Genomic DNA, 13,839 nt, shown 5'->3' on the forward strand with positions numbered 1-13,839 from the left:
TGCAGAATTTCATAAAAATTTCCTGGTCTTCTATCTATACTGGAGGCAGCGACTGAAATATTTGCATAAGCCATAAAAATGTTAAGATTTTGATAATTTCTTATGCATTTTTGTTGTACATGTGTGCTGATGGCAAAATGCTCAACACACTTCTGCCATGGCATCACCAATAACTTCAGAAGCAATTCACAGAATAGCTCTCGGTTTAAAGGTCTGAGAATTTTCTTCTTTTCATGAATTTCTGTATGACTTGAAATAAAGAACCCAAGAAATCTTTTTCTTGAAAATGAAAGGAAAATGACCGTGCTATGAGAAGACACTGACTGCTAATTTTCCTTACAGTGTTTGTCGGAGAGGGATATTCAATTGCACCAGTTACCCCTGTCCTTCTGTATGCACTATTTATGGAGACCGACATTATTATACCTTTGACGGATTGGAGTATGATTATGTCAGTGACTGCCAAGCTTACCTGCTAAAGGTAGGAGGATTGTTCATACATTACCATGTGTCCAAGTGAAAGTTTACGTGAGAAGGCAAGTATTTTGAACATCAGGAGATGATCTATAGAAACAAATATTAAGAAACCAGGTGCAGAACATATGTGTCTGAAAGGAAGAATCTGTAAATGACATTTCGTGCTCAGCCGTTTGAATATTGTACATGGGTGTGTCCTTACGAATCTATGTCATCTAGAGAAAAATAGAAAACAGTGGTTTCTGTTCTACCTTAACCACACTTTCATCACAATGAGTGAAGAATAACACTAAAGAAACTGTTTTAGAACTAGGTATAATCTATAGATTTATTTAATAATTATCTATTAACTCTGCTTGGCTGAGGGTTAATTATGACCTCTGAGGCTGCTTGGAATCCTTCTTGAATGTGATCTACATCAGATCTGGGGTGTATGTGTATAATAATATCAAACACAATGATTTCATAATTCAACAATGAAATCCTTCATTGAGATTGCCTGGCAGCTACATGCTAATGTTCCTCATAGCACACATTTGCAGTACATTGTTAGCCTTTTTTGTTTAAAAATACCATTACTGACATTTAGAAATATATTCTAACAACACTATTGTTTATTATCATTGTTGCTATTATTACATCTAAGAGTCTGTCGTCTGAGTTTCAGTAATGTGTTTAGAAGAATGTTCATTTTCTGTCAACCCTGACTGTCTAACCTTAAGAAAAAACATGGTTTCTCAACAAGGACTACTGCAAATAGTTTATTTCATGTACGCTTTAGTAGAGTACTCACAGCTGTGAAATAAAATAGATTGGTTCCAGATTTTTTTCTTTGTTTAAAAAAAGAGAGAGGTTTGGTGAAGATAATAAGAATACCTCATAGCAAACTCCTGGCATGTATCACATTGTCTCATAAAAGAGCTCTTTTAGAGGTATATGAACCTTTGCACAAACCTTCCTCCTTTAAGATGTAAAAAATAGGGCTTACTTTACCTGTAGAATCATCTTGCCTGTATGATGAGGTGGAAAGGTGGATTATCATTTCTTAATTCTTATGTCATCTAGCCAGAGAGATGTGTAAGACAAATCTATGCTGCTTTTTCAAATCTTAGTATGATACTTGAATGTCTTGCTTTTACAATCAAATGTCACCTGCCACTCTACTGCATAAAAAAGTACCTATCTGGAAACACACCAATGGGAACATTTGGAGTCCAAGAAAATAATTCAGGCATGTGGCACGCTGCCAGCAGGCCTTTCTTCAGGTGAACGTGATGACACAAATGACAAAAATGCTGCCTATGTAGATCTACTTTTCAGGCTTTCCAGACTTTTTTCAGCTTTTCAAACTGTTTTTTCCCCCAAACTTAGCTGATGCGAGAAAGAATGGCCTAATTTGTTCATTATTTTTCTTTCCTCTTTAGTATATGGAAAACTTTCATGATCTATATTGAAGGATTGTTTATTACAAATTAGGCACTGCATAATTATGCGTGGAACAGATGATGTATCTGTGGGCTCATTTTTGACTGTGAAATGTTTGGAGAAGTTGGGGGGGGAAGAAACAAAGGATGGGATCATATGGCAGATGCCCAAGAACTTTGAGGGAGCTAAAACACAGAACAGATGATCTATGTGATGTGCAACCCTGGAATCAGAGGAATGGAAGATGGCAGTCTAACCAAATATTTTAAAAGGACTCCATGGCTGAATTTGGCAGGAACTGACCAATATGTCTGATGTACATATGAAGGAAATTAATAGAAATTATAATAAGGAGAAATGACAGTTGTGGAAGAGTTGAACTCTTTTTTTTTCGTAAAATAGATTCATGCATGATGAACCTTCTGAGTTATTCCATGAAGACTATAAACATATGGATGATGATGATCAGGTCAATATGTGTGTATTTTAGCATAAAGACCTTTTGGAGATGGATTTCAACAAATATTTTTTAGAGACTAGTCTCTCATAGGACGAGAGTGAAGATTCTTTGAGACACAAAAGTTAGAAGTAAAAAGATAGGAATAAATGGCCTGGTTTTTTCAGAATGGAGAAATCCCAGTGACATCCCACAGGGTTCCATGCTCAGACCTGCATTCAGCATCTTAAGAAACAATTTTGAAAAGGTGGTGTGATGATTGAGGTGGAGCATGCTGATGGTAAAGAATCAGTCTGAACAGCTGAAACAAAGACAGACCACCAAAAGTTTCAGAAGATTTTATGGCACGAAACACTGCATGATAAAATGGAGGATGAAATTCAACAATGAAATGTGCATATCAGTGAACAGAAAAAATGACTGTAACTTTGCTACCGTGAAGATAGGCACTAAATTAGCTACTAAATGCAGGAATGGAATTTTATGTGAGAAAAAGATACGAAACAGATATAATTGGCACCTTTCTAGTGGCAGCCTGAGCGATAATCCAAAGTGTCATCCATTCTCCAATTTCACGTATGCGTTGCATGTACATAGTTACACCACAGTTGTACCACATACTGATGTGATTAAACTACGTTATATGAGCAGACATGATAGCATGATGAGACTGCTCTTTTTTAAAATATGCTTTTTTGTTCCTAGAGCAGAGGTTTCCACAGCTGTCTCTTCATAATCATCCTCCCCTACATTGTGGCCATGTGCAGTGACATTTTTTAATAGTAGTGTCAGAGTAATATAATTAGTCTTCCTTGAGCTACTCTTTGTTCAGAAGGTAGGCAAGAGGCAAGAGAGCCTCTTGCTTGTCTCTCATAGCCTATTATCCAAATAAACAAGCCAGATGAAAGGTGGGAAAGTATATGTAGCTGCAAAAGTTTTAAAGCCTTGCCTAACATCTTGGCAGTCTTACCACCTAAGCCGTGCTACCTGTTCTACAAACCAACATATATTTTTTTTAACTTAAATCACAGAATCATAGAATGGTTTGGGTTGGAAGGGACCTTTACAGATCATCTAGTCCAACCCACCCTGCCATGGGAGGTACGTGCCATGTGCTTCATGTTCCCCACCTGTAAGGTATTACAGAACATCATAGATTTGATAGTTGCTAGCACACAATCCATTCACTTAATGGCAGTTCGCAGTGCTGTTACAAGGCTGATTTTTATGGATAAAATGTAAAAGGCTCACCAAACACCTGAAATTGAAACAGCTGAAGTGGTTGTAATATTGTGTATACAACACTGTAATAACTTTGTCCTTTGCCTTTTACTAATATTTTTCCTGTGAGAAGTGGACCACTTTGCCTCTGTGATCTTATATACTCTAAACAAAGGTGTTGTAGTGATACAATAAGGGAGATGATAACTACAATAAACCTGTTGGAAACTAGTTCTTCCTAGACATAGAACTGAGTCCAAGAATTATAATCTGAATCCCATGTCCCCAGTGGCATGATAATGCACTGTTCCCATCCACGTTACCAGCCCTCACTGTTTAATTTGGCTGTTAGCCTCCCTAAATGTGATCTGTTTGAACAGCTCTTTAATTTGTCACTGTATTGCACTGTACCAAAGAAGTCATCCTTACCTTTTACTATGCTTTTAATAAGGAGCTCTTGTGCTTTTATGGGAGAAAATTAAAGTATCAACTTTCAGCCAATTATGAAACTTCAAACTTTGTTTTCAACATCAGTATCATGTGTCAGGCCTTTTTGTTTAAGGTGAGAGTAGGTGTATGAAAAGGCCCTTTATAACTAGTTTAACAGATAAATTCATCAGTCAGAAAATGACCAAAAAGATTTAATTCAGCAATCAAGAAAATCAGGGCAGTAATGTTTCATGAAATGATAACCTTTTTCAAGGAATTAGGAGTTACATTGCACACTGAGAAGTAAAGGCCCTGTATGGATAAATGACAATCCAGAGAAAACACCGATATTTTCTTCTAACATTTTAAAACCTCAGTAATTTCAAAGGGCAAAAGGAAAAATCTTAGCAGACCTGCTCATTTAAGTTTTATCAGTATAGGTCATGTAAACACTTCATTTTAGCTTATCTGAATATTGATGAATTTAAGCCAACAAATTTTTCTTAGAAAGATTTAAATATCTTGCTTTCTTCCATTTTCTTGCTTATCTTCTGTCTTCTATGCTGCTGCATTCTTTCCCTAACAAAAGGCGTTATTTTTCTAGCAAGCTTTTACTGCATGTTATTTGTACTTGCAGTCTATTTCTTCCACTTGCCTGTTTCATAGACTTCTGCTTTTATAGGAAAATTGCTGTCTTTCTATCACACACACATTGGCCATTTTCTAGCTTTGTGGTGGTTTTCATTCCTGCAGTTCAGTGTGTTTATTAAGGCTTGTAGGGTCAGTGTCCTTGGAGCCCCTCAGACTTGTTCTCTTCTGAGAGGCAGAATTGTATTTTCTCTGATTTGGGGGAGTCTCCAAGCAAGAGTTTAGAGGGATATACTACCTGTCAGAATATCCTTGAATGAAAGGGAGCTGTGTTGTAATGCTTGTCTCCCTTTAATAAAAAAAAGCCAAAACAACCCACTGAAGCCTTTCCATTAACTTTAGTAGGTTGTCAATAAGGTCCTAAAGCCAAGAAAAGGAAGGACTGTTTTATTTCTGTATTCTGAAAGATGGACGTCAGCAGAACTAAGCCCTCATCCTCAGGTATTCACATTTTATGGACTAGTCCTAACTTTAAAGGATGCAATAAAAATATTTTCACTTTTTGTCATCTGACATTGGGGGTTTGGCCATTTTTAAATCACCTTTTTAATCTTTTTGATGCAACCATGAAGGCTCTATTAAAGCCAAAGGTATTACCAGATTTAGTATGTTGGAGGATTATGAAAGCAACAACCAGGGATTTGATCAAATAATTGAACTGTTGTGCCAATTAGAAGTGCAGATGTAACTCTCTTGGGCCAGGAGATAGCACATGAGAGACCATTTGTTAAGGCAGAGGTTCATTTAACAAAACACACATGATCTGGTGAACCGGTGCTGCAGTTTCCCAAATGACTATTCTCTTGATGAGCAGTTCCCAGTGTTAGATTAACAGGTCTGCCCTGGGGAATACAGCAAGGGAGCTCTTTCCTTGCATATCCCTTATTTTGTAACTTGAGGCAGGTTCAAAGCTCTTAGTTTATGATGCTTTTATTAGAGTGCTTAATACAGAAGTTGGTTGATGCACTCAAAATCTTTATCTGTTACCTGCTGATACATCTGTCTTGATTCGTAAATTTGTTAAATGATGACTGGCCATAAGCTGGAGCAATCACACACAACACAACAATTCTTCAATTATTCATTTGTCACATGTAAGGAGGCAGAAGTAGCCTTTATCCGATTTCCGCTTATTGAATATCCGTAATTTTTTGTGCAGCTTTTTTCAACGTTATTTGTGCCAGGTAGCCAGTCTGTAGATCCATGAAGTTGGCAAACCTATAGGGTGAAATAGTATTTTGCATGGTCTCTCTCGTAGCCTGATTGTAAAATTAATACATTCTGCTTGACTTCAGCCACCCTATGGAGGACTAAAGCTGCAGGTTCATGGTTAACCAACATTGTGAAGCCAACTGCTTGTAGTTAAGACAAATATTTTCTTTTAATAGACTCTGAAGATTTTAGAGGGAAAGTAAAAAATGTAGAACTTGAAATTACAAATGCTTTAAATTGGCAACCTGACTCTAACAGTAATTTTCATCTATTTAGGGGATAAAACTGTAATATGGGGTTCCAATCAAAATGCCTGTAATTTTTTAATTAACGTATCTGATCCTTAAAGCCAGATTCCAGTAAATAGTTTGATGAGTAAGTGATGTGCCAAAATACGTCCGCCTAAACAACTTGTCAAATAATTTATAGTAACAGTAACTGTGTAGAAATAATGATGTTTCTTGACAATTTGCATGCAAATTTATGTCTAAAAAGAGAGACCACATTTCAGTGAAAATATAATTTACTGTGAATAATTTGCCTTGCTCTAGTCAGAAAGAATAGCAACAAATTGCTTTTCATCAGTCTCATGATTTCAGAGGAAACCTTTCTCGATGACCCCTTTCTTCTGGGTCTCTGGAAGTCCTGTAAGGGTCACTAGGGAGCTCCCTGTGGGAGGCATCTCCTTCCATGCTTGTCTTCAGCTGGGAAGCACAGTGCTCAGATAACGTTAGCTTGTACCTCGTTTTGCATTTGTTCTACCCCTTCTGTGAGCAAAAGATTTGATTACAGTTGGCAATGGATTTATGCTCTGGTTCCATTTTCTCCAGATCAATGATTTCAGACTCAGTTACCTCTATATCCCTTTCTGTCTCCACCACCTGATTCTCCAGACCTTTAAATTATGCAGTGAATGAATCACTTTTATTCTTCAAGAAAGGAAAGATTTCTTTCAATTTGTGCAGATTAGCATGGAGGGCTTCCAGTAAAGGCTTGGGGAAAAGTTTCTTGCCATGAGAATGGCAATTTGGAGGTGGTGTTTGCATGGTGTGACTCAGAAGTTGGATCCTCTTTCTGAGGATCTTGTCATTTAGTGACCACACAGCTTGAAGAAAGTGACCTTTTTACCTTGAATTTCTGCTTTTGGGTTAATGTTTAGCATCCGACAGTGCTTTGGCTATAGTGACTCTAAAATGTTATAATCTGATGGCTGCCTGAAAGACAGTTCACTGTAAGAAGGACTGCCTGAGTTGGATCTGCCTCTGGTGGGTACAGCTTTGTGGACTGTTGCTGTCCATCTTCTACTGATACAGAAGTAAAAGATGAGCAAAAAACAGCATCATGTGCTGCTGTTTCAGGAAGCTGTACATTGGCAGCAGTAAAATGAAAGCCTTTTGCTGTGTTTGAAGTGGGAGGATGTTCAGGCTAGTCACCTGTAGATACTGCTCAGCAGCTTATGGTGTCTGACTCTGGGTGTTGTTGGTGAGCCACGAGAACCATGGATTAGGTCAGGATATCAGTGTTTTTGTTTCTGAATGCATAGAAACTAAACTTCAGCAGTGTAAATGAACACATTTAATGTTCATGATATTCAGAAAAATAAAAGCTTTGTGCAAGTTCCAGCTTTCTAGATCCTGCCATCATTTGCTGGAGCTCAGAAAAGGCAAATTTATCACCACTATGTCTTGTCTATTTTTTCCTGTTATGTTGTGCTTTATCATTACAACTGAAAATGAAAAAAATTGAAATTTATCATGCACTTACTAATAAAATAATACTAATAGGTGCCATATAAACACCTGTTTAGATCCTTAAAACTAAGACCATCAACTGTGCTGCTGATTCATGATTCAGAATAGCTCGTGTTGTAGAATGTGTCACTTGGAAACAAACATATGAATGTCCCAAATCCTTAATCTTCAGAATATCTCATTTTTAATTAGAAAGGGATTGCAGTAATGTGACCTGTGCAAAAGCCAAATCTGATACACAAACAGGCAAAGCTAAGTAAATGAAACAGGAGAAAATCTGCTTTAAATGATATTTTCTCAAACTTTTTAATATAGTTCTCTTAAAATATAAAAAAGAATACCAAAACCTTTCCAGTGATCTCTATCTGATTAATCAACTTTTTCAAAATTAAGAAATGTAGACTTAGAACAAGGTTTTGAGGTATATCAAGCAAAATATTCCCTGTCATGTACTTTTCATTATTAGCAGATTTTAAAAAATTATTCAGATTTTTAAAATACTGTTGACAAAACCTCAGAACACCCAGCAACTCTATATTGCCATAAAATCTACTACAAAAAACCTATATATAATAAAGAAAATACAATATAATGATTTATTTTTCATAGGATCATAGAATCATTAAGGTTGGAAAAGACCTCTAGGATCATCAAGTCCAACCATCAACGCAACACCACCATGTCTCCTAAACCATGCCCTGAAGTGCCACATCTACACGTCTTTTAAATACCTCCAGGGATGGTGACTCCACCACCTCTCTGGGCAGCCTGTTCCAGTGCCTGGCCACTCTTTCAGTAAAGAAATTTTTCCTAATATCCAATTTTGCTATTGCTTGTATACAGACACACAGATACTTGTAATGCACCTTTCTCAAAAGTTGTTAAGAGTTTATTCTGCCTGAGGACTATCCTTTTGGGAAGTTACTTTTAAAGAAATAGGAAAGTGTTATCGTGGATGCATTAGAGGACATCTGGAAGTTGTTTGAGGGTGAGTCAGTAGCTGGAAGAATCTCATTCCCTTTGAATTTGCATTAGTGAATCTACTCAATGGTGTTGCTCTCCTCCATTTCTACTCAACTGTGCTACAATGCTGGAAATGTGTCATATGTTACAGGTGTATTGCAAATTTCTTTGTCATATTTTAGGTGAAAATAATCACATCATCTGCAGCACTGTAGAAGACGCTGAGGAAAAGAATTTATGCGCATGTGTGTATGCATAACCAATTTACCTCTTAGGTTCTTAGTTCCTAAATGTGGGGGGTTTTAAATACTTGTATAGAAATGCATAACATCAGTGGAAAAATAAGTAATATTACTATTCCTTTTCTTTCTCCTGTAAGAGGATCACCTACTGTCTTTCCTGTAGTGTTGATTCCCAACTTTCACGTGGATTTCTTCCTAGACAGAGACAGTATGTACCAGTGCCACCTGCTGACTCCAGGCAATATTGCTCCAGTGTTTGAATAGCTATGAGGAAAAGCATTGGATGCTACAAATTTGTGCAGGATGCAAAAGCAGAGATTAAATAAAGTTAAGCAGAGGGTATGTACATAATTTTGAAATGGTACAGAAGAAATTAACACACCAGCAAAATGAAAGAAGCCTTTCAATAGGAGATGCTTCTTGGTCTAAATTGTGAATAAGTTTTGCGTAATTAATATGTTTTCACTGATTACCTGGAGATCAACCCCCCACGTAAAATGGTGCAAGAAACTAACAGAGTAAGATCATGTCTGGTGTCAAGAAATTTGTTTGCTGTCCAGAAACACTTAAATATTTATGCCTAAATGCTCACTAAATTTGAGCTAAGATGCTTTACTTTTAGGATCAAGGTCTCTAGAAGTAATATTTTCAAATGTTATGTTCCTTCAGAAGAAACTCAGAGTCCAATAAACAATAACCAAACTGATTCTCAGTTTCTGTAAAATTTACTGAAATGTTAGGTCTGAACAGAGCTAATGGTATCTCTGAAAATATGTAGGAAGGAGAAAGTGAATTCAACTTTTTAAACGACTGTATATTTTTTTTCAGTATGTTTAGAGCTTTTTGCATTTGCTTGTGTGTGTGGCTATATAAGAAAACCTCTATAGAGTCATTAAAAGAAAAGGAAAATAGGGCTAATCTATCTCTATCCAGTTCCCAGTATGTTCCTAGATGCTTTTAGGGCCGCCCTAGTTCACAAGTTAGCTTACTGTAGGGAACGAAACAAAAAAAAAAAACAAAAAGGGGAAATCAGACTATTAAGAACAGAAAAGAATAAGTCTTTTTACTGAACAGTTAGAGAGATTTTAATGAAACTTTCAAAGAAGATAAATTCAGCCACTTCTAAATTGTCTTCTCCCAGGCTGCATTTTGGCTAGGTAAGCATTCTGCACAGTGTTGTTATTGGTTAATAGTGATAGAAAATTTCTAACAGGATATTGAAATAGAAAGTTTCTAACAAAAATAAACCCTAGCATTCCCAAGCTCTACTTAAAAAAAAAAAAAAAAGCAGTGCTTTGCTTTTTCGGCTAGAAAGAAATATGGAAAAAAAAGTGCAGTGAAGTCTAGAAAAAGAATGTCCTGAGAAGCAGGACTGACAATGAGCTTTTGACTGACTGCCCGGAGCTGTGACTCTGTCTTCCCTGTTGCTTGGCAACTCCATGTTATCACAAAGAAACTGATATTAAGTTGGAACAGGCTGGATATGGTAATTTACGTGGGAAGATACTCTTGCAGTGGGAAAACCATTTTATTTCTAGTTTCTGTCAGCCTAAGTAGGTTTCACATGATGAACTGTAGTACATCCCCTGTTGGGTGCATTTTACCTAAAAAGGTAAAGAGGGACTCTGCCTTGGAAAGAGACTGCGCAGAAAAAAAAGGAAAACCAACAAAACCCCCCACCTTGTTATTCATTAGACCTGCTCCTAGTGACTACTCAGACATTTCTTCCAGCAGTAGTGACAAAAGCTTGTTCTCATACGTGTGTGGATCCAGCGCAGATTATAAAGATGCAACTCGATCATTATCATTTACAATATCCCGGTCCCTAAGAGCTGTTGAGATTTGCCCAAGACCTCACTGTCTTATACAAACATTAAAAGATGATCCTTACTTTATCTAAATAGTCCCTGTTCTTTCTTTGTGTTGGTAATAGTTAACTACTAAGTTTCAATTTCACTTTTTTTTCCCCTGCTGAAAGCAGAGACTGCATATATAGCAGTTACAGACTAAGTTGAAGATGAGGATAGAAATTGTCATTCAACTTTGAATTTGGCTGGTACTGTACAGGTGGGAAAACACCTAATTTTTATTGAGGTGTATGGAGAGAATGGCAATGGTATTTATGTAAAGCAAATCTTATCGTGAAAGCTTTGAGTCACAAGAGATATGTAATCTGTAATGGTGTTTTTATATTTGGGTTTAGGTCTAAGATTTAATTAGAGAGAGAGAAAGCACAGAAGACTCAGGATTTAATGCAAAGCCCCTTTTCTTCAATGTCTATTTTACTCATAGCTCTACTGAACCACCAACACTGTCTCTGCATTCCCATCATGCATCGTTCCTAGTAATTTAACACCAACACGAAGTCCTATGAGTTAGGAAGTACTTCGCATGTCTTCAGGACTCCCTGTTCTGGCTTTGGTCAGCAAAACACTCCCTGTCTCCAGGCTTCTCTCTGCTGCAGAGTTAACTTGAAATATAACTCAACTTTTGCCCTTGGCTCAAATCCCAACCATACACAAAAACTTCTGACTTGAGTATGTTGATGCTGTTCAGCTGAAGGGATTGGCCTGGACTGTCAGAAGGCATAGTCAGCAGCTTCAATTATCATAGCTAATACAGCTACCCCGTGCTGCTCCAAGAACTTGTCTTCATTGCCAAAAAAAGGTGTATTTTTACTGTGAGATAATTAGCCTGAATTAACTACCCTTATTTAAAATAAAGCCCTCCATCTCTTTTCTTACAGTGAAGACATTGCTTCCCTATTAACTCAGTGTGCCCCCTTTTGCTGAGGCTAAGCTAACTGAAGAGGAATGAACTCTGCAATGAAAACAGCCCACAGTGTCCTAGGCATCAAATAGACCCATAAACTGCAAGCAAAGTCCTTTTCTGAACTGACTCATGGTGGGGAGGTAGCTTCTTTGTTCTCTTTTCATTTGGCCAGCAGAGAATGTATCAGCTTGCATCCCATCTACCAAACAAATGAGTTTGTCTCCTTTTAATTTACCACATCACCTCCAATAAATCCAAAAATGCTCTGAGCTGCTATCTGACTTGGAGGGGAATAATTACTGGACTGACTCCAGCAGCAATCCTGGCTTAATTAAAACACAGTGTATTTCCCAAAAAGGTAGTGACCAATTCTATTCTGAGTGTAACCTAAAACAACTTTACAACAGAAAGGAACAGATGGACTTTGCTTTACCCTGAACCTTTCAGTACTTTCAAACTCAGTTCCCCTGCTAAATCATGAAGAGCTGATTTCCTATACCCCGTTACCACTAGCAGCCAGTGGCTAACTTCACCCACCTTAACTGTTGTCTTTCAAGCTAACTGCTAACACATACCACCTGTTTCTTAAGCCTTGGCATTAGGATAACACAAAGCTTGCAGGCAGTCTTCCATACCTTATGTTCATCGCATTTGCTCACACTTGCTGTGGAGTGTTTTCTATGCCAAGTAGCAGCATCCTCTGGCTTGTGGGCCATGCTAGACTAAGGGCAGCAAAGCTGTAGCACCTCCTCTGTGTGGCAACAAAAACACCTCTACACTTCCCATCATCTAGGATTAAGGGCTTTCTTTTTAATTTTATTTTTCAGATTGAAAGTGTTCTTTAAACAGCTTGGTCACTATGACTTTCATTAAGAAAGAAAAAACAGCTGCCTCCTGTAGCACCCATATTTACAGTATGCAATGTTTCCCACTGGTGAGGAAAAATTGCTGATATGTTTTTTTGTTCTTGACTTCTGATGAGCACAGAACAAATAAGGTTACAAATGTGAGACAGGCAAGGAGTAGTTAGTGGTATGGAGGAGTGGAGGGGTAGTGGATATGTACCCAGCATCTTTCAGGAGTACACTGACTAAGGGAGGGAGCAAAGCTCTGGGGATACATGCTGTGGGCACAAAACAAGTCAAGGGATCCCTCCCATTGTGGCCAAGTGGAGCTCTCCAGGACCATTGCTGGGAGCCAAGAGGAGTTCCCAGGACTGGGAAACTGCTGAAAGCCACCATTCCCATCTTGCCCACTGTGCCCGTTAGCACCTGCTATGACTAGTTTCAGCTAGTCATAGTCTCAGAGAGTGTTTAAAGGAGGGTGGGAGTAAGAAAAGTTTAAACATCTTTTTGTTTCCAGCACTACACAAGTCTCTCATGTAAGACTGGATGACTCAGTGGGTGAGATATATAGCTTGCCACCTCCAAGATTTTTGTTTTGTATCTGTCTCAGGTTTGTAATGACTGTAGGACTGAATTTGATAAAAAATTAAACTGGATTCAGAAGCACTGCTATTGGGTTATATTAATGTTATGAAGTTAACTCTTTCAAGTCTTTTCTACAGTTATGGCTTCTTGTTGATTTGCAAAGATTGGGACAGAAATGAATTGAAAGCCAAATTAAAATAAGATATAATAAGAGTATCTCAACTTTATTTTTGTTTGTGGTAGTATTATCAACTTTGAAAATAGGGCTCGTCTCCTTTGTTCCACTACCAATTCTAGCACAGGGAATTACAAGGTGCATGTGTGTTTCCCCCAGTGTACAGAAGAACCACAAAAGCTGTAGGTGAATAAACAGACACATCGAGACAAGGTGCAAAAGTAATTTTATGTGCCTAGATTGCAAAACTAATTTACAGGCTGGAGAGCCAAAAGATATGAGACTGGGAAGGCAGTAAATTTGAATTTTGGGTACTAAACCACCAGCAAATCAAAAGACAACAGAGTAGACAAATCTTCTAAATGCTGAAGAAAAAAACACAAACAAAAATATCAGCAGAAACCTTTGCCCCCTCCAGTAACATTGAGTATGACTCATGGTTTTTTGAATTTTGATGGGTGGTGGTACAAAAATTGTTCTATCTGCTACTGACAGATGGTAGGTCTCTTGGTTTTAAAAATATGAAAACAGCTTGATCTCATGTACCTTGGTTTAAAAATAAAGCTCTTTTTATAGCATGTCTCGATTATGACAACTGTACTGTGCAATAAATATTGGATTCCATGTATGAGCACAT

General features: G+C 37.6%; 1 protein-coding gene across 1 annotated transcript in view; it reads left to right on the forward strand.

The window, feature by feature from the left end:
* The window catches only part of OTOGL (otogelin like), a 97,857-nt gene that overhangs the window by 35,602 nt on the left and 48,416 nt on the right, over positions 1 to 13,839 (forward strand). Inside the window, 1 exon segment of the mRNA XM_064444181.1 lies at positions 343 to 481. Within this exon segment, the coding sequence (XP_064300251.1) occupies positions 343 to 481 (139 nt within the window).

This window comes from Phalacrocorax carbo, chromosome 1 (genome assembly GCF_963921805.1).
Source record: "Phalacrocorax carbo chromosome 1, bPhaCar2.1, whole genome shotgun sequence".
Taxonomy (NCBI): Eukaryota; Metazoa; Chordata; class Aves; order Suliformes; family Phalacrocoracidae; genus Phalacrocorax; species Phalacrocorax carbo.